Source organism: Vigna radiata, chromosome 8 (assembly GCF_000741045.1).
Source record: "Vigna radiata var. radiata cultivar VC1973A chromosome 8, Vradiata_ver6, whole genome shotgun sequence".
Lineage (NCBI taxonomy): Eukaryota > Viridiplantae > Streptophyta > Magnoliopsida > Fabales > Fabaceae > Vigna > Vigna radiata.
Genome location: NC_028358.1, coordinates 1,964,173 through 1,986,341, shown reverse-complemented (window position 1 = coordinate 1,986,341; position 22,169 = coordinate 1,964,173). Strand labels below are relative to the sequence as shown.

At 30.7% G+C, this 22,169-nt stretch overlaps 2 protein-coding genes and 1 non-coding gene across 7 annotated transcripts; 1 reads left to right on the top strand and 2 right to left on the bottom strand.

Annotated features, from left to right (window-relative positions):
* Positions 1-49: 49 nt before the first annotated feature.
* LOC106772686 (prolycopene isomerase, chloroplastic) lies at positions 50-8,194 on the bottom strand. Of its 3 annotated transcripts, none has more exons than XM_014659231.2 (13): positions 7,592-8,192; positions 6,852-7,058; positions 6,660-6,759; positions 4,806-4,888; positions 4,423-4,479; positions 3,448-3,600; positions 3,285-3,363; positions 3,008-3,156; positions 2,782-2,916; positions 2,560-2,673; positions 1,270-1,380; positions 1,060-1,168; positions 50-396 (listed from the first exon to the last, which is right to left on the bottom strand). In XM_014659231.2, the coding sequence occupies exons 1-13, from the start codon at positions 8,039-8,041 to the stop codon at positions 323-325; spliced, it is 1,821 nt and encodes a 606-aa protein (XP_014514717.1). In that variant the 5' UTR covers positions 8,042-8,192; the 3' UTR covers positions 50-322. The 3 variants fall into 3 exon arrangements, 2 of the variants coding, with proteins under 2 accessions (XP_014514717.1, XP_022640400.1); XM_022784679.1 differs by having other exon boundaries at positions 7,588-7,644; XR_002669059.1 differs by lacking the exons at positions 50-396; positions 1,060-1,168; positions 1,270-1,380; positions 2,560-2,673 and having other exon boundaries at positions 3,008-3,151; positions 7,592-8,194.
* Positions 8,195-15,321: 7,127 nt separating this feature from the next.
* LOC106769690 (sucrose-phosphatase 1) lies at positions 15,322-19,197 on the top strand. Of its 3 annotated transcripts, none has more exons than XM_014655412.2 (9): positions 15,322-15,441; positions 16,057-16,138; positions 16,332-16,631; positions 16,764-16,865; positions 17,021-17,215; positions 17,315-17,596; positions 18,374-18,560; positions 18,745-18,791; positions 18,875-19,197. In XM_014655412.2, the coding sequence occupies exons 2-9, from the start codon at positions 16,070-16,072 to the stop codon at positions 18,950-18,952; spliced, it is 1,260 nt and encodes a 419-aa protein (XP_014510898.1). In that variant the 5' UTR covers positions 15,322-15,441; positions 16,057-16,069; the 3' UTR covers positions 18,953-19,197. The 3 variants fall into 3 exon arrangements, with proteins under 3 accessions (XP_014510898.1, XP_022640636.1, XP_014510899.1); XM_022784915.1 differs by having other exon boundaries at positions 15,433-15,465; XM_014655413.2 differs by lacking the exon at positions 15,322-15,441 and adding an exon at positions 15,512-15,642.
* Positions 19,198-20,680: 1,483 nt separating this feature from the next.
* Positions 20,681-20,752, bottom strand: TRNAC-GCA. The gene has a single exon. It is a non-coding gene; the product is annotated as a tRNA-Cys (tRNA).
* Positions 20,753-22,169: the final 1,417 nt, after the last annotated feature.

Genomic DNA, 22,169 nt, shown 5'->3' with positions numbered 1-22,169 from the left:
CAAAATGTGAAATCGTCACATACATGCATGAAGACTTCACTTAAAAATATCATAAAAAATAATAAATTAATTTCATAAAAGACTATTACTTCAGAAAATAATCAGTATTACATATTACCAATAGTTACTTGAATCACTTATAATAAATTATTGTCAAAACCATCACATTTGATTTATACATTGTAAGCTATGGCACTCCATGGATTGAGTTGCCACTGACACCACCTATCTTCTGTGGCAAATTGCTGAGTCTTGAACATTGAGGAGGAAATCTGCAGTGAAACAATGGTGTGATCAAACAAATGCTGCCATGTATTAAATCTCATGCCATTGTTCTTATCCAACCAAGCAACCGAAGCAGCATGGAATCCAATACAGGTGACTTTTTCTCCAGCCCTATTTGAAAGAACAACAAAATAACATAAGTGTAAGAAAAGTGAAATGAAATTATATCCACCATTCTCAGTAAGAGCAGTTCACTGTTATATACTATCAGACAAACACATGTTCAATACCATTGGTATTGTCCGTGTCGTTCTCATATTAGAATCAAAATTTCACCTCAGTAATATGCATTGATATTTAATAGAATGCTTCATTATGCAACTGGGACTCTAAATATGACTATATTAAGTAGACATAAAATTAATTTATAATATATAAGTAATCCCAAATCTCATTTTATAAGTTGGTTTTGCAGAAATGAGTTACACTTAAAGTTCACTTTTCAATATGATATCAAAATTATAAATTAAAATCTATCACATCGACTAAAGATAAAACCAATTTACAGGTTACACTTAAAATCTACTTAATAATTACAAAGCAATACTAATATTGCTTCTTATAGAAACAACAACTCTATGGATTTAAAGGAATGCTTACAAATGTTTGCTATTACCATTTTGAGGAACAACACAATAGCATTCCTTCACACTATCTTTAAGGGTATGCAACAATTTTGGAATGCTTGAACTTTTTGCATATGAAGCATTATATAAGGGTTTGCCAGAAATTGGAGGACTGTTCGCTATTACTTAAAGGATTGCTTTATCTTACCAATATCTGCAGCTACTCGGTGAGCACACATAACTCCGGAGAAAGCTACAGCAATAACACCTTGTCCAGGGAAGCAGCTATCACCAACACAATAAAGACCATCTATGCCCTGCAAGTTTTATATGTTTGTGACTTGCTTTAAGCAGAGCATTGTTAAAGCATAGCAGAATATTTTCTATAACTGAATCAGTTATTCGTTTAAGGACCTACTGTGGTATTAAATGGCATTCCCAATAACCCCTTTGGTGTTCCACGTGGCATTGGGCCGTATGTTCCCTTGTCCCGAGCTAGGTATCGCCGGTGTGTCTTTGGTGTCCCTACCTATACAAAGGCTTAAGATTTCAGAAAACATAGAGATAATAATAAAGCATAAGAACCAAACGCCAAAAGAATATCTAAGCATGATTCTTTCCTCCATCTATACAGATACTTCATATGCTTACATGATAGCAAGAATGTTACAAGCATAACAAAAAAGAGCCAGATTTAGAAGAGTCTAGTTTGAATTTGATCCATCCTTGGTCTGTAAAGCTTTCTCTCATCAAGAGGTTGTACTGTGGTCTATTAGAGGTCGTTGAAGGAAATGCATTAAGTTTTGTAGTGGTATTGATTTTAAGGTGTGACATTTTTTGAGAAGAAAGTCATCGTGCTGATAATCTGGCGAGTTTAGGCCTGTCAGAGAAGTGTTTAAATAGTATATGGATATGCCAACTTTTATAAGTTTGGACTTTTATCATAATAGGTTTCTTTTTCCTATGTATAAAGCTTCTTAGCTTGTTTATAGCTTTATAGCTGGCCTGTTTTCTGTTCATGGGTTTTGGTTGGGTCCCCCTATGAGTTATTTGTATCTTTCTTTCTTTTTAATGATATTTTCATGTGATGACAAATGGTATATGTCCTCGGGGTTAGCCTATCTGAGATGCCAAGGATCATAGTGATGCCTAGAAAGAGTTTTATATATCCATCCATACATACATACATACATACATACATACATACATACATACATACATACATACATACATATATATATATATATATATATATATATATATATATNATATATATATATATATATATATATATATATATATATATATATATATATACACACACAGGATCTGTCAGGAAGCATTATCCTGAAAGATAATTGGGGTTTGGATCTTTCAAAAACAAATGTAGTTATACAAACATTTATGTTTAATTATCACATTTAGGTCCACAAGCAGTCAAAAAGACAATAATTAGTTCTTCTCAAATATTAACACCAGATTATTCTTTGTCAACAATGCCAGAAAATAGCATTACTCAAAGGCTATTATCCGGAGAGATCGGCAAGCCAAAGTAACACAATGCCAGATTTACCAAATAACTGTGGTATTGGCCTAATGAAGAGATAAGTAAAATACAATCACATCTCCTAGATTTATATTTAATTGATTTTCACACAATAGGAAGTCACAGAAATACCATTCGGTATTATGAGGTTATAACCAATACCTCGATAAAATCGATGGATGATCTAAGACCTGGAAACAATTTATTCTCTAATCTGCTTATGATTTCATCGGCTACAAGCTGCTTCTTTGCCTCGTATTCTACTCTTGAGAGACCCTGGTACAGAAAACAGTGACACTAGATATTTTAAGACAAAAACAGATTCTGAAGTCACAGACGCATGCAATGTGAATGTTTTGAACTTTGTTTATCAGTATTGCCTACCTCCCAGTCCTCCATGGAAGAAGTTGTGAATATATGAAGGATATGGCGACCTTCGGGAGCCAATGATGAATCAAGAACAGTTGGTATACTTAAAAAGATACTTCCATATGGATCCTCCAATCTCGACCAGTTGCTCTAGAGAAGAACCAATGAAATGCATTAAGCTGATATTCATTTTAAGGCACAGGGACTATTAAGAAATTAAGTTGAGCAAACTTCCAACTACCTCAAGGACAAAATGATGACAGTCTGTATCTGGTGGTAAAATCTCTGCTTTAACCCCCATGTGAATTGAAAGAAAAGATGGAGCTTTAACATAAACTTTCTGGAAGTTCTCTTCTTCTTTTGGGAGTGGAACACCCTTCAGCAACTTTCCTACAGTGTAACATTATGTGATTTAACTAACTAAGAACTGATGAAGGCAGAGAAACATCGGGGAGATTATCAGTAAAATATTCACACAAAAAATCTTATAAGAATTCAAATTTGAATTTGAAACCAACCAAATGTATCCCATCTAGTAGCATTTGATATTATGGTTTTGGCAAAGAACTCTCTCCCATCAGCAAGCCTCACACCTACCTGCAAAAAGCATAGTCAGTTCTTGGAGAAAAAAATGCTTCTTTCCAAAATGTCATCTTGTTTATATTCTGAAGTCTCACTTACAGCTTTGCCCTGCTCAATTATAATACCAGTGACATTTGCTTTGTAAACTATCTCACTACCCTGATCAACAAGACCTTTTGCTAAGGACTTTGCAATCCCACCAACACCCCCAAGAGGGTAGTTGATCCCACCAAAGTGTCTGTCACATAGAACCTGGAGGAAAAAAAAGAGTCAGGCCATGCAGGAAATATAGAGCATGTGAGGCCAAGGTGAACTATATAGTACTGCCACCATACTTGAAATAAGTGCTTTTACTTTTCACTCTTTTGACTGGCATAACATGAATGTCTAACTCAAACATTGTTTAGCAGTCTCCTTGACAGTTCCTCAAGAGTTTAGTATGATTAGTCCCTGAACATGTGGTGAATTTTGGCTTATTCTTTAAAAAAATTGTCGCTTTTGGTCCTTATAACTTTTAAAAGTCATGAACAGAGTCCGTTTGCTGTCTATTGATTTGCTATCTATTGATAATACAGAATGCATCTAAGTGGTTGTTGACAATAAGATGCGTGTCATGTCAAGTCATCACTAAATAATTGTAGGGACTGTTTTCTAAAAGTTAAATGAATTATATGGACCAAATCCAAAAACAAAAAATTGGATTAAAACCAATATTCACTACATCTTTAAGGATTAAAAACATATTTAACCCTTTCATCATTTTAAAATCAGTTATAAGATAGAAAAATAACAGGTCTAACAAACATGTCTGATTCTTCATATTAATGGAAGGATGACCTTTAAATTTGAAATTTACATACTTAACATTCAAATAAAAAAGATACTGAATTTGTATGTTATTAGGACTAAAAGCAGTCAATGTTGGGTCAAATTCCTGCTAGTTCTATTTTTTGCAATCTAATCCTCCATTCATTACAAGCAGAAGCTATGAATGCAAGCATGAAACTCCTCTCCTAGACAATTTAATAAATGTAATACAAAAATTTAATGAACTAAAGAATGAGAAAAGGTTACCATGCTAGCATTGATCATTGGTGTCTGTATAGCGTTGACTGTGCTCACTATAAAACACTGCAACAGCATGGATATAAATTACCAATCACATACCAACAATTGAATAATTAATAAAAGTGTAAATGAGTAGTAACATGACTGCTATCTCAATTTAAAATAGGTTGGAAAAAGATACAAAACATGTGGCACAGTTTGCTTAAGACTCAAATGCTATGATGGGACCCACGACAATTGTCCTCAACCTCTTCTATGAGATCCACTAGAATGGATTACACACTTGGACATGTTATCTCTCTTAACACATTGCACTGAGTATTCGAGACACATTTTCCTCAATAAGTTCATGAAACTTCAAGCTGAATCAAATAAGTTATCACATCTACCTCTGCGTCTATGAAAGACAACAAGTTTGGATCTTTAATGTACTTCCGAGCTATGGCTCCAGCATTTTGAGGCAAATAATAGGCTGTCAAAAGATATGTCAAGAAGGTTAATGCCGAAAACATAGGAAAAGACTGATAAAAAACACAAATATGGAGGGAGCTGCAAATGGGTCTTCAATAGCAACCCCTATCAGTATGTACTATGTACTGTTATTAGGAAATAGGCATGTAATACTTATTGGTTAACAGAGATAGTCTACCACGAGAATGTTGTAATACAGACACACTGTTAGAAAAATAGAGACAGAACGGGTTTGGAAGGCGTATTATAGGAAGAACTTATGTAAGAAATTCTTTGTGTGTGTCGGTGCCTAAGAGGTGTGATTGGTGTGTAGGTTAGTGGGATACATAAGAGGTGTGGCAGTTAGTGGATGTCTGTTTCGGTGCCTTTCTGTTGTCAGTTGAGGGGTCTATTTATTAAGACCAACCTTACCGAGTGGGGGCATTAAGTGTTTTTTTATTTAGGCTGACAGTGAGATCACTGTGGGAAAGGAGCAAACCTCCTTTGTAAACTTTCAAGTTTCTTCTATTACATTTAGTTCACCAACCTTGAGTTGGTACATTTTCTGTTACATAAAGTTAGATAAACATTTATTAACAATTTAGTTTGAGTCTTATTTTATTAATATAGGCCCAATAATATCAGTTTAATAGAGATAAGATAGAGATTGGTAGTTTTGATTATTTAGATGCAATATTATTTTATTGTTATAGATAGAGATAGATTATGTAGTTTTTTTTTCTTGAATCCATTGATATTTTGTTTTTAGTTTTTATTCTTTGTATTTGGTCCGAGGCTCTATTTGCACCTATTTAAAGATTGTTAAAGTTCAATGAAAATCACCACAATAAATTACAATACAGATTATTTGTGTGTGTGTCACGTTTTTTCTACATTTTCTTCTCTTTTCTCTGGTTTCCACAAAAGGAAGCTAACACACACACCAAGAATGATCATGGTTGATCACATCCTTTGCTCTAATCTTCTTGACATAGCAAAAGTTAATCAGAAGCTCACATTGATTGAAATCTTCATATGTATTGCAATAATTGATACATTTCAAAGATTTGAGCAAATTAATCACAAATGTTGAGACCCCCCTTAGGAATTAGGAGATCGATATAGGTTTTCTAAAATGCTTGTGTTAGAGAAATTAGTTAAGATAAGTAGAGTCAGTTACTTGAGGTGTTAGTTAGATATAAATAGGAAAGGAGAGGAGAGGGGAAGGAAGTGAATTTCGTAGATTAAGCTTTAGCTCTTTGTGAAGAGGAAACCCTTGGAGGAGAGAGCGCTCTCCTATTTTTTGTTCTTTTCAGTCTATTCAATAAAAAACCTTCCTTTTCTTTCTCTTTTCAATGCTTGGTTCCTAACAGTTTGTTTAGTCCAAATTCTCCACCCGGCAAAAAGAACTAGACTATGTACATAGATGTGATTCTCTAGGTCTAGGGTTCCACTACTTGGAAGATAAAAAACTAATTGGATTGCATAAGCATGTCTTACTCAAATCTTGCTCTGATGTTCATGGTTAGGGTAAAATTTGTTGAGCCAACTAGTTAGATGCAGTGGAATTAAGCAACAAACTGCAGAGTTGAGTGATGTATATGTTCACTTTTTCACCCTTTGCTTCCCTGAACAATTCTTTTAACTCATAAGTTAAAACATACCTTCTCCAATCTACCAAAATACCGAAAAGATAAACCAAGTGGAACAAAAAAATCAATATTACCTTTGGAATTAAAGTTAAGAGTTTAAATTTGTGACCTTACAGTTTAAAATAAACAACATGAAAGTACCTAGTGTCAAGCATTCCACGGGCTTCTGAAAAAACTGTCCAAAAAGGTAGAGTGGCTCTTCCAGTGACTTCAACTCCAAGGAATTCAGCGCATTGAAAATCTAGCCATAACACAAAAGCTCTTAAAAGGTAAACTTCAAGGAGAGGCAAAAAATGCCTTAAGGGGGCTGCGATCACCTCAATTTAGACAAACCTTCCAGCATTCACTGTAGAATTTAAGAATACCCTCCTTTTCATGGGGAAAGTAACTGGTCAGTTCATCAATGAATTTATCATATTCTTTGTGCACTCGAACAGAAAGGTTATTTGGTAGATGGAAATGAACGGTTGTTGGATCAGGTACCACTTGCATCTGACAACCGACTGCCTCCAACGCTTGTGTTATCAAATTGAGATTACCCTACACAAATTTAAGGCACATGATGTTCATGATCCTAGGAAGCATACCATTCAACATAAAGAACAATTAGAAGTGCTCGAATCTACTGCTGGCTAAGGTATTATTAGAAGATGAGCAAATTACATTTATTCGGAGCTTAATTGATCAAAAGTCAAGCTTCACGTAATGAACCAAATCTTTCTTAATATTAAACTAACCAAAAGAGCAAACTAGACGCAAACATTTTGTTCATGAACACCAGGCACCAACTAAGCACAATAACACTGATGGCAACACAAAATACAGTGTTGTTTACAAATGAATGTCTCCAAAACCAAAAAAAAAAAAAAATCGAATGCATTGCAACCAGAGAGAAACAGAAAGTCCCTCTTACAAGCAAAGCATCCATATTCCTTAAGTGTAACATTTAGCTCATGAGCTCACCCGTAAAATTTCTATACCATCCACATTTCATCACATCAATAATGAAATTAAAGTACATGATTACACACAAAAAATGGCATGCACCCAAATTAAATAAATAAATAACTGACCTTATCACTGAAACCAAACATGACAGAAGAACCGACATCAAAAGTATAGCCATCCCTCTGGTAAAATCCAGAGCTTCCACCAGGAATCACATACTTCTCTAAAACCAAAACTCTGGCACCCTTCACTGCCAACTGTGTTCCTGCAACCAACCCTCCAATCCCAGACCCTATAACAATTGCATCAAACTCTTCACCCTTACCCTTCACTCCTCTCTCTGCCACTTCTTCCACGGTCAGAATTGACTTTGAGCACACCACGGACACCCTTTTTCTCCTGAGAGAATTGGAGCAAGACCCAGATGGAAATTCACTCCCTGCATGGTTTCCAGAAGCAAAAGATTGAAACTTTGGCAGAAAGTTTGAACTTTGAGAAGCAGCCCCTGTTGGGAAATGATGGGAAGTGTGGGAAAAGGAGTGTCGACAAAGGGAGAGGAAAGGGGAAGTGATCATGATTAGAAGGAGGAGAAGGTTGTGGTCTGGTGGAAAGTGGAAGTGCGACAAACTGGCATTTGCCTTGGCATGGATGCTGGTAATGTTTTGTAATGGTGTGAATGTGTGTGGATTCCACTCACATGTAAATTTGATTCCTGCCGAACACACAATGTTTGGTTTGTCATTAGTTTATCCAAAAACTGACAAATTATTAAATTTAATTAATTGAAATGAGAAAAAATCATTCAATTGTCATAAATATTTAATTCAATAAGTGAATGTGTGGATATTCATTATACATTATCACAGTTTATATTTTACATTTAATGTTATTGAATTATGTGTAATTGTGCACTTATTTTGCGTAATTTATAAATAAATAAAGAACTTAAATATATAATTTGTTCCTATCATTTATATATTTTACATTTATGCTTAGCTTATTTATTTATTTATTGTGACATGTTTAGGTTTTTTAAAAAATCATTATTCATCTGAAGAGGTCTGCTTCATACTTCTAAAATATTTTAAATTTAACAACTTATTATTTAATAATTTTAGCCTAATTTATTTTTTATATTTAAGTTTATATTGTTTTAATCAATTGAGTTTTAATATTTATTAAATGAATTTATTTTAGTTCTTTTATTAAATTAGCTATAATGTGGCTTAGAAAGTGTCATAAGTCAATTGTATTTTTTTTCCTCTTCTCCTTTCCTCCAAACACTCTAATTTTCATTCTTCAATTTTCTTATGATTCAAATCCCCTTTTCTCCCCTTTATTAAATCAATCCCTCTTATTTTTGCTTTTTTTATTAGTTGCGCTTCCCATGAAATTGGTACCAAGAAAATGTTGAGGAAAATTGGCACCATTCAAAGTTAAGGTTAAGGGAAGAAATACACTTGAGTGAAGAATCAATAGTTGGAAAGGAAGGAGTGTAACACTCAGTTTAATAAAATCACTTTGCTAATTTAAAACATTATATAATTGATAAAAAAAAAACTAACATATAATTATATAAAATATATTTACAAATTATTTAAAAAAAATCAAAACTAAACTTTTGAAAAATAAGTAATTCATGAGAATTTATATAGTATAAAAATTATATATATAAGCAATAACTATTCTTTACATACATAAATGATAAATTTTAATTATCTTAACTAACCGACCATATATATAAAAATTAAATATTTACACAAAACCTGTCATTACTAGTATGGATACGAAATCACATTTCACTAACTCTTAAGACTTGGAAATTTGATTATATTTTTGGAAAACATTTGTATTGAGTGGACTTAAAGATTTTATACCTATCATGTGAACATTTAATAGATTTTTGGTAATTATCTCCTAAGTTTTACTTCACCCTCAATATATTAGGACTTATGTCCTCATTTATAACATAGTTAATTCACTATAAGTCATAAAAAATGATTTTTTTTACACCAAATTCTATTATAGGAACTTCCATCAACTATCACATCTAGATATTTCCTTTATCTGAGTTGGATACTAGCATAGTTAGGATAATATCTTCAAATCTCCCTTAATACATTACATAACATCACATCAATGTAGTACTCACTTCTTATAAGTCACTACATTCACCACATTCATACCATAGTTCAATCTCACATTCCCATATAATCTTAAATCTTCACACCATGTTATACTTATGTATGTTACCTTGATCCAAACTCATCACATATAATCAATTAAATATTATTTACTTTTGTTGCAATGTTAATATTCATCATTTGTTTTCTATTATATTAACATAATATTCAATTACAATGTTTCAATCAAGTATATAAAAAAGTGAGATGTATTCTTCTAACCACATATTTTTAATTGACAATACCAACTGTCAAAGTAAAACTATATTTCAAGAACTATTTTTTTTTTTTAATTTTCAACCCAATTAAATAGTTAACGAAAAGGGAATTATAACTTTAAGAAGACAACCTAAAAAAAAATTAAAAACCAAGGAGTCATCCAAGGCCCTATACTTGGCTCTTAGCACTAAAGCCCCTAGAGTTCATTATCAAGTGGCCAGCAGTTTCAAGATACTGTCCAACATCTCAAACCTTTGTGTTACCATCCAATGCCATATCAGAAAATATATCTTTATTCAATTAAATTAGGTTATCCAATTTCTCTATCCAAACAATTTTAGTTCTTCCTTAGTACGAAATGCCCTTTTTAAGTTTAAAATATACCTTAAGTAGAAGAAATTAGATAACTTTAACATAATTAAACAAGTTTCATATACAACATTTCAAATCCAAATAGATTAATAGCTTAATCAATATCACATATATATAATCAATTATATTAAAATTTAATAATACATATCAGATTCGTTGATTTACATTAGTTATTTCTATTCTCTCAAGAATTTTGTAAGCATAGTTCAAATGTTCTCATCAATCACCTTGTTTGACAACATTACAACTTAAGTCCCAATATTTATTGAAATTTTTTTATGGTCAAATTTTCATAGATGATTAAGAGAATCCTAAGCCTAAGTTTGCAATGTTGGGTTACTTGAGGTTTCAAGTGAATACATGTTAATCAGAATATATGTTATATTTTTTTTTTGGGTTGTATTTTATTTAATAAATTAACATGGCAAATGGCAAATGAGATGAAAGAACTTTCATTTAATATCTTTTGTCGTTGCTCCATCTAATTGGTTTTTTGCTTAAGAATGTTCCTATATGTCATGACTGAAATTTCAAAATCTATTTAAACTTATTTGTTAATCTCAAATACAAAAATTATTAAGCGAATAACGCCTTCTTTAAAATCTATTTATATTTTTTTAAAGATATTTTAACTATCTATTTAATTTAAAATTTATTCTTTAAACTCAAATAAATTGGTCTTACTCAAAGTTAAATATTGTTTTATTAAACATTTTTTCTTAATGAGAAAACAAATTTGGAATCTATTTTTTCAAATTAATGTTTTACTCTAGTAAAAGTATCATGTCAGGAAACATTTATATGATTTACTAAATAAATTTTAATTCCTTTTAAGAATATTAATTGAAGTAACATTATTTTAGTTCATTTTAACAATATTGAAATAACATGGTATTTCTTGTAAACATTTCAAGACTTAATTTTATTGTAAAAATAACATGTTATTATCTTATTTCCAATAAAATATATAAATATTTCTAAAAATGTTTATGATTAACCAAATATATTTTAGTTCATTTTAATAATAGTGAAATATACTCTCATCTCTCAAAGAGATTTGTATAGTGATTGTTTGATCGCTAGAAGAATTTTTGCTGGTACTTCCTTCACTTTATAAATCAAGTCTTGCGTTAATAATCACGTTATAAGAGATTAATTCTAATTTAATTATTTTACTAATACACTTTCTTTATCTTAGATGAAACATTTCATCAAATATATTAAAGTACACATAATAAAATAAGTTTTAGTAAGATGGAACAATGACTCTGTATCGTCTTATGGATCTGGAATAAGTACATTTAATCATTTTTTTTAGACTTGTAATTAACAAGTAGTTTATTACACTTTGATATCGAAGATCTTACACTTTGTGATATTGGTTATGATTAAATTTTTGTAGAATTAATGGTTAATCAAAAAATAATTCATCCACTCTTGATAATGTTTGAACTTTATAGAAATAAAGACATTGGTTAAGGTATTATAAATGAAATAAGAAAAATATTTCTTAAGTCATTCCTCTTATGTTAACTTACTTTGATAATTTTGCCATATCATAAAGCTAATCTAGAATAGAACAGTAAAGATGGAAAGAAATAAAATATTAATCTTTTAATGGTTCTAAAAGGAAAAAAAAAATGATATTTCATATTATCTGATTATTCAGCTAGTAAGGAGTGTTGCTAACTAGATGTGAAACTTGATTAATAAATCAATAAGTTTATTTATTACCAATTTAATAATGACCAGTGAGGTCACACACTAACAAGTATTATATTTTTTTTGCTAGAAAAAAATATATAATTAATATAAAATTTAACAATCTATAAAATTGATTGAATAAGACCGAATCAATTAAGTTAGTAAGCAAGAAAATATTTTTTAAAAATATGATTTATTATTAAAACAACATATTTGAAAGAGAAACATAATGCCGTGAATGGTTTCTATATTATGTATAAGAAAAATATTAAAATATTTCAATTGACTCCATCAAGATTGAAGATAAAATAATTAAAAACAATAAAAGAACAAAAAATCTTTAAATTAACAGGAACTTACTCTCTTTAAAAATTTTATTACCAAAAATTGATTACTATGATGAGATCTTATGGAAAAAGAAAATTATAAAAAAGGAAAAGAGATTTATTGAGAGAGGTAAAGAGAGAGAAAAAATAATGGATAGAGGGTTCACAGTTATTATAAATAAATAAATAAAATCTCTTTTCAATAATGATTTCCAATACTTAATGCCATAATCATAAACTAAGCTAAATTATAATCTCAAACATCTATCATTTGTCAATCAAATCATACAAGACACGTATCTCTTTAATCCACAATTTAGTTCAAAACATTTCTCAATATTTTTTAGTTATGTTCATGTTCAATTATTAAAATACATCCACTTTTCATCCAACAATAACGTGTTTAAACATAATTTACACGGAATCAAGAAAATTTAAACAAAAATTATAATCCAAAACGTTATCTTCACTTAACATGTAAAACTTAACTTAGATTTATTTCACGAAACAAATATCAAATCATTACACTTAAAGCAAAAGATTATATTGTTCCATTTTAAAACATATTTTTAGCTTAAATATAATTCAATATTCCTTTTTGACTACCTTACCTAGAAGATAGATTGTTCATTCTTTTTACCTACAAAACATATCTATCGTTACCTTTTATTTGTTCCCTTCCCCACCAAAAGTTTGGGTCATATTTTTCTTTACTGTGAAAAGTTTATAGTTTATATATATATATATATATATATATATATATATATATATATATATATATATATATATATATATATATATATATATATTAATGGTTATGGAATTAATTTTAATTCTTTTTAATACGGTTTTCAAGTTCTAAACACTTGTCAAAGGCTTTCTTTTACTTCATATTTACTATCTTTATACATGTGAATAAGAATCTGATAGTGTTAACAATAAACACATAAACGTAATTTATCTATCACAATACTTTAAAGGTTTAATAGTCAATTTTGTCTTAAGTTTCGTTAGCAAATCTCAATTTAGTCCTTCGTTTTAAAAGTGTTTGAAATGGGTCCTCACTTTCAAAATTTTGAGTCAAATTAATCTTTTTTGTTAAACAGAAACAAATGGTCTTAAGGGTTTAATGATTTAGCATAAGAGATATTATTTTATAGATATATCTATAAAATAATATCTCTCTGCCAAATCATCAAGCCCTTATCGTTGTTTGTTTCTGTTTGACCAAAGAGACTAATTTGACTCAAAATTTAGAAAGTAAGGACCATTTCAATCACTTTTAAAACCAGAGACTAAATTGAGATTTATCAACGAAACTGGGGACAAAATTGGCTATTAAACCTACTTTAAAAATGTATTTATGTGATTTAAAATGAGCTTTAAATTATTATCCACCTAATCTTACTAGTAATAGTCTAATTTAGTTTTAATGTAATCATTTTTAACATTAATCTTTATTTCAATTAACCGATTAACTCAATTAAGATTTTAAATTAATAGATTTGTCAAATTTTCTACTAAAATATACAATATATATATTTATATATTTTAAATTGATTGGTAAGATATTCTCAAGAATATGCTCTATTGCCAAATTCCACCGAATGTGTCATTACTGAACAAAGCTACCTACATCTTCTTCTTTAACCGAAATACGAAAAGGAAAATGAAAAAAGAGAATTAAAAATTGTACCTATAAAAGATTGGCACACTCCAAATCGTGATAATTGATGGAATCCAATCCCAATTGGTAAACCTAAATTGAACGGTGGCCCTTTGTTTCATTATCTCCTGCCTACTCATTTGTGTGAAGGAAGTTCTTTTTTGGTAGACATCCATCTATAACGTTTTTGTTTGCATTCTATAATTTCTAATTTTCAACCTAAATTTCTTTCATATACCATTGCTAGAGCTAATTATTGTAATAATCATCCATGAGATAACTTTCATTTCAACTTATTACAACTCAAACATTTTACATTTTACAATATATCTTATGTTAAATCTATATAAGAAGTACGTAGGTTTCCAAAGATTTGTGTATTCTAATTTTTCATAATGAATAAGTTTTATATTTTCACTGGAAATTTATATTCACATTACTATCTTCTTGTGTTCATCTTATATTTCAAATTTTTTCATTTCATAATTAAACATAAATGATACTTTTTTAACATTTTAAAATTCATACTTAAAATTTATTATCATAAAGATTCCGTTTTCTTATGTAACTTTATCTACTCTTTTTTAAGTACATTTGAAAACATTTATTTAACTTTAGTAGAATAAACTATGACTAATAATAATGTCATTATAATTAAATATATCATGTTAAATAAAAAATAAAAAAAATATTATTTATTGTTATTAAAATAAGTTAAAAAGTGAATTTTAAATCTATTTCAATTTTTTAAAATTGATTTGTAAAATAATATTTAGAATTATTTTTATTTCTAATAAATGTAAAATCTTTAAACTCTTATAATTGTGATACTATGTTAATAAATAAACTTTAAAACTGGATTATGATATTTTTTTAAAAAATAAATTTTAAGACTAATTCAATTTTAGTTTTTTGTCATGAAGATTATAGATCTTTTAAATTCTGTATATCCAAATGTTTGTCATTTTCGTTAAATAATAACTAGAGATTATCTCTATAAATTTTGAAATAAACTTCAATTGCTTTAATCACAATCCAACCAGTAATATATTTTGGTTTAAGTTAATGTTTATTAATCTTAATTGTTATTTAAAAGCAATCATCTAATCTATGTTGTCCAACCAATCAATTATGTAGACCATAAAATCTTACCTAAAGGGCTATACAATACACTTACCAAACTAGTGTGAAAGATAATATTTCTACTTAATTGTATGCTAAGAAATCAACTTATCTCTAATCCCTCTAATTCATATAAGATGAAAAACTATATAATAAAATTAAAACTTATATCTTATCCTATAGTCGATTACATATTTTATTACAGCCATATTAAAGAGCATTTAAAAAATACGTCTTATAATTTAACAGTGCAATTTATTTTACACTAAAAGAATCCCAATAAAAGTAGTTTTGTTTGTATTTTTTTAAAAGGTGGCAATGGATACCCAGTGTGTGACGCGTGCGTGAGCTGAGAGTTCAGAATCACCGGTGCAGAGGAAGAGGTGATCGGTTTGGATCCATTTTCAGTTACTGCAATTTCTTCTTCCGTCGTTGCATTATATTTTATTCATAATTATAATATTTATTATAAATATTATCTCTATATAATTACTCGCAATCGCTACTCATTCTCTCAAAGCTCTTCTCATCACTCTCACCTTCTTCCTTCTCGTCTCAATTTCCATATCACCTTTCTCCAATTGGTACTCTTTTTATGCTTATGTTATTTTGTTCTATTTCAGTCAGATGTTAGATGCTTGTGAGTACGATGCATGTAATGTAATGAGAAATTTCTGTTTTGTTTAAATCATATGAGAATTTGTTAGTAGAATTGGTTTTTCATTCTTACCTGGTTGATGATTTTGGTTTTTGACTCGGACGAATTTGGAAAAATCGGTGACTGGAAAAACAAACTGTTTGATACATTAATAGATAGATAGTTCTCCCTTTCGTGATCATCAGAATTTGTGTTGAGTTGCGGTAGCTCATACACACGGATACATAAATAATTACTTGTTGCTTTATCATTTTGGTTTATTTGTTAATTTACTTTCAGAAATTAATTTCTCTTTGTTTGGTAATCTTTTTCCCATTTCTCTTTGAATCCCTGCTTGCAGGATTGAATTGGGGATGGACATAATGGATCGACTAAATTCTTCTCCGCGGCTGATGCTTGTTTCGGATCTCGATCACACGATGGTATTGTTCAGGATTTTAAACTGCGGTCATGGTTTCGTTGTATTTCTTGATATTATGATGCAGCTGCTATTGCAGTCTCAGACACCCTAAAAATCTTGACATTCCGCCTGAATTGCAGGCGTTGTTAATTAAAACCTCGTTATTAGTGTTGTTGGTGGTCGTGATTTGAATGGTTGATGTGTTTTGATTGCAGGTTGACCATCATGACCCTGAGAATAGTTCACTTTTAAGGTTCAATGCGCTTTGGGAAGCTCATTATCGCCAAGATTCTCTGCTGGTGTTTTCAACTGGGAGGTCGCCTACACTCTACAAACAACTGAGGAAAGAGAAGCCTATGATAACTCCTGATATAGCTATTATGTCTGTGGGGACTGAGATTACTTATGGGAGATCAATGATGCCTGATGATGGATGGGTTCAGTTTTTGAACCAGAAATGGGATAAAAACATAGTCATTGAGGAAACAAGCAAATTTCCTGAACTTAAGCCTCAGGTATCGTTTATAGGTGGTGATGGTGATGGGATGATTTGTTTCTAGATTGTATTATTTGATTCGGGTATATAATTTGTCTTGTTTGATTCTGTGGCAATTCCTTAATGGTTTGCTTAATGACTGATGGTGCAGGCAGAAACAGAACAACGGCCGCACAAGGTCAGCTTTTATGTTCAGAAAGACAAGGCTCAGAGTGTAACACAGGCTCTTTCTAAGGTTTTGAAAGAGCGCGGGGTAAGCTATAATACGTTAATATTTATTGCTTTCTTTTCATGTAAAGTTTCAACATGTTTAGTTTAGTTTGAGTGTGTAAATTGGATTTTTTAACACCATACTTTTCTTGTTTGATATTGTATATAGTTCCATAACATAGCCTAATTTTTGGCCAGTTGAATGTTAAAATAATATACAGTGGAGGTATTGATTTGGATGTATTACCAAATGGTGCTGGCAAAGGTCAAGCTCTTGCCTATCTGCTCAAAAAGTTTGAGACCGAGGGAAAGCCACCACTTAACACTCTTGCTTGTGGTGATTCTGGAAATGATGCCGAGCTGTTCAGCATTCCAGGAGTGTATGGAGTCATGGTTGGTGTGGTTTAGCATGTGTTTATTGCCGTATTTTGCCTTGGTGGTAAAATATTGCGATTGACTTGCGTATTGCATTTGTTTCTGTTCGTTGTGTAGGTAAGCAATGCCCAAGAGGAGTTGTTGCAGTGGCATGCAGAAAATGCAAAAGATAACCCCAAGATTCTCCATGCCTCAGAGCGTTGTGCATCTGGCATAATAGAAGCTATAGGTCATTTTAAGTTAGGCCAAAACCTGTCCCCAAGAGATGTTTCAGACAGTAGACAAGAAAATTTATCTCCATATCTTGAAATAGTGAATTTTGCTTTGTTAATTGAAAAGTGGAGGCGTGCAGAAGTTGAGAATTCCGAGCTGGTTATTGCTGGTATAAAGGCAACAGTTGTACGTCTGATATCCTTTATCTTTACAAATTACCTATTGTGTGTTCCATTTGTGTATGCAGACCACCGAGCATGTGAAAAACTATCCAAATTAACTCCATTTTACCAAATCATTTTCTTTTCAAATGAAGTGTATATCCTTTTCGCTGCATTATTTCTATATTCATATTTCATGGACTAACAAGTTCTTCGATTTACCAACGGAAAACTAAATAGTGAAGTGGAATTTTTTTAATCCATAATACCATATCTAGGGAGCAACCACTAAAGTTTTCCTATGTTTTTACATATTCTAAGCTTTTCGGTACGGTGTTCGCTTTGTTTTGGGATGATTTTCTATTTCCCTTTTTGAGTGCATGTTGTGTATGAAGAAGAATGTATTTTGACACATTTTTCTTTCTTGAACATCTTCCTTCAATAGTAAGGTATTTCCTATGAAAACATTGAGTTTTATAATTATCCCATATGACATACTACATTTTCTAATGCATTCCAAATTCTGACTAAACTGTTTAACCATGTCAACCACTTGAATAAGACATTTCCATGGTTGATTTCCAAGAACGTCTATCTTAAGTCATTGCAAATGCTTCATTCTCTCTCTTACTCACTCTACCTTCACACCATAATTAGTTGGATTTCCCCTTTTGCATTTTCTAGATCTGAGAGCTCTATTTTTCCACTGATGCACTTGGACCTGACTTTTTTTACTGTCAAGTCTTACGTAAATGTTTATTTCTAAAGAAGTATGTAAATTGGTCCTTTTTTCAATATGCAGTTCCCATCTGCTATTCTCATCCATCCTTCTGGTTCGGCCCATAATACCCGGGAGTATTTAAATACGTTCCGGAAGGTGTATGGTGACAAAAAGGGTAAACAGTATAGGATTTGGGTGGATGATGTAGTGGCTACACAGTTAGCTCCAGGTGTATGGCTAGTGAAGTTTGACAAGTGGGAGTTATGTGGTATGTATCAGTTTTGTTGTTTATGCTCTTCCCACCCCTTTGTCTCTCTGAAAATAAGAAATTGTTTATTCTTTGTTTTTTTATCCATCTTCTGGGAATTTGTGGTAGTACATCTGCGGTGATGGAAAATTTTGCATTGCATATTTTGGCCTTTTTACTTACTGCTAACTTACCAACATTGCAGGTGAAGAGCGGAAGGCTTGTGCCTCCACCTCAATACTGAGCAGTAGGGTATGTTTTAATGCATCAACTATTATATTCTTCATGTGATGTCTTTCATCCTTTTGCTGAGAAGAATGAAATTTGAGTTTCAGGATTCGGATTGGTTCAATTTGGTGCATGTGCACCAGACCTGGTTGGAAGACTCAGCGCAAGGTGAATGGTTTCTTTAGATTGTTCCTATAGCTTATCTAAGCTCCCTCCTGGTTGTGATACCTTCTGCAATAAATGTAATGTCATCAATCCAAGGACAAACTAATTTTTACATCTCATATTTCTAAAGACCTTTCATCATGTGAAGATGTCTTATTTCACATGTATTTGAAATTAACTGTATATTTTTCTGGTGCTTGCATAACTCTGATGAGAGTCAAATTTTAACATCCCGGATTGACTATAGATCATTTCATCCTTTCTTCGGAGTGGGATTCATCATTTGCATTCAATTGAGTTAGGAAAAAAATGTATGCTTTTGTAAAATTTTAAATTCTAACCATTGTTAAACATTTTTGTGATTATTGTTATCAGAAACTTTCGTTCATCTAAACTCATTGGTATTAGTTTGTAATTATTATATTACACATTACATACTTTATAATGTATTTTTTAATATCAAATAAATTTTCTGATTTTAGAAGTTGAGTTTACAAAACTGTTGCAAATTTATATAAGCTATTAAGTTTTGATCATTCTAATTACAAAAGTTTTTTTAATTTTTGATGGATATGATGCCTAGAATATGAGTAACCCAAAAATAAAATTATCCAATTTGGAAGGGATTGAACACTTCTATACCTAATGTTAGTGTGTTATGCAAATTATTCAAATACAATTACTATATGTTTAAAAACTGTAAAATGGGCGATGTCAACTAAGTTTGGAAAGGTAATAAAGCAAAAACTATCAAAATAACACAAAAGAATCTATTCGGAATATGAGCACCAAATGAAATAGAAGAGAAAACACACTATTTGAATAAAAGCTAACAAAGTAAAGGAGAGGATGCATCAAGGGTGCAAACAAAATGAGAAAGAGATGATGTTAATGCAATGGACAGGAAAAAAGAGCAAGACAACACAAGCAAAGGAGGAGTAGAGAAAAAAAGGGAGAGTGAAAATTACTCCAAAACTATTGCCGTTATAGGATATGCATACAATGAGAATTCTAAAGTAATCTTTATTGTATTGTTGGACTTAACAAAAAAGATAAAGATACTTAGACAACATTTTTTTACAACATTTGAACATCATCATACGTGTCATTGTGTGATTGGTTCATGGTAGTATCATTGTGTCATTTGGACCAATCACACAATGACACGTATGATTGATGTTCAAATGTTGTCAAAAAATGTTGTCTATGTATCATTACCCTAACAAAAATATCATTGAAGAGTGTTGAGAATTTTTTTACTAAGATACAGATATATTAATCATCTTTTGAGGTATGAGTTGTCTATATATAATATTTAATACCATTTTCAATATAAAACTTTAAAATGTTTATGGATCTTGTTTTTTCTTAAATACCAATTAATTATCTCATTTCTACTGATATAAAACTTTCCATTCATACTCAGATTTTTAATGAAAAGTTTTCAGTACCACTTATAATTGTTGTGATATAGTATGGTTAAACAATAATTTTTCACTATTGGGGATAATAAATAAAAGTAGCATTATATAAGAAGGAAAAGAATTGTGAGCTTCAAAGTCTAATTCTAAAAATGAGACACGAGGAAGAAAATCCCTGAGGTATATTTATTGTATAAAGCATATAAAGGTCTGACTATAAATGGATTAAAAACAGCTCTCAATAATGAGTTATCTCGTCCAAAAATCACAAAAAAAAAAAATGTTGGTTGCAACAAAATAAGACATGGTTGTAAAGTGAAAAAAAAAAGGGCCCAACCGGGTTCGAACCGGTGACCTCTTGATCTGCAGTCAAATGCTCTACCACTGAGCTATGGACCCAGTTTGATAAATGAATGTCTAAGTTGTTTAAAGTATTATATCTGGTTTCTCACACCTTCCACCCTCGACGGATGCACATTACAATTTTTTAAGTCTACCCTTTTTATCAAATTTAGTTTTTATATATCAATTTTAGAATGAATGAATTTGTTCTTTATAATTGTGTGAACTATATTTGGTGATAAAAGTTATTATCATAATATTGAAAAAAGAATAACTTTAAATGTTTTTATTTAAAGACTTACTCTTCTTTTTGGAACAAAAAAAAATCAGTTTTGTCTAAAAATAAGAAATACAATCATAAATTTCCCTAAATTTAATTATCCGTAAATATATTTTTTTTCTAAACAGTACATAATCTTGGTTTTTCATACAATTACCTAATTGCATTAGTTTATTTTTCTTCGTGTAGTTTACGGAGTGAATTTATTTATCAACTTTAATTTTGACAAAAAGGAGTACGTTTTGTATGTGGTTATTGCATATAATATAGATTTATAATAAATGCAGAAATAGAATGAAAAAAAATAATTAAAAATTTCCCATATAATTATAAACTTTTAAAAGGTATATGTATAATATGTCTAATTAATAATTATTTTACTCATCTCGTCATATTTTACAAATTTCCCCAAACAAAATATACATAACACAAATATTTATCACAATTTAAAAGTAAAATTATAAAATTACACGTAAAAAAGTAGTTTAAAATGCATTTTATGTAGAATATTATCTATTGATATAGCAAATAGCTTATTTCTATAATATTATTGCTGAATACATTTTACGTATAGATGTTAAGATATCGTTAAGCCATTTACATAATCTTGTTAATTCATTATCTTTCATTTTTAATTTCATATGAAAACAAACACTAGTACAAAAATCATATTTTATGACGTACAAAAATAATATTTTATGACGTACAACTACAGTAATGAAGAGCATTACCGAAGGCCACAATCCCTCGGAAAATGCCACAACCCGTCGCTAAAGACTCATTACCGAGGGTCCGGCGACGGTCAAAAAGCCCTCGGTAAATTGCCTGTCGCTAACTATTACCGAAGGCTTTCGCCCCTCGGTAATTACTGAGGGACAAAAGCCTTCGGTAATTACCGAGGGACGAAAGCCTTCGGTAATTACCGAGGGGCGCAAGCCTTCGGTAATTACCGAAGGGCTGTAGCCTTCGGTAAATAAAAGAATGAAATTTTTTAAAAGACATACCCCTAGAACATTATAATTTACACTCCTGGAAGATTATAATTTTTAAAAGACAAGCAAAAATATATCTGAGAAGGAAAAGGCATGAATTTAAACACTTTTCTAAAAAAATAAAAATTAAAGAATGAGATTCAGGGCCAAAACAGCAGTACAACTGACCAAGGTTTAAACATCTACACTACACAAAACAGCA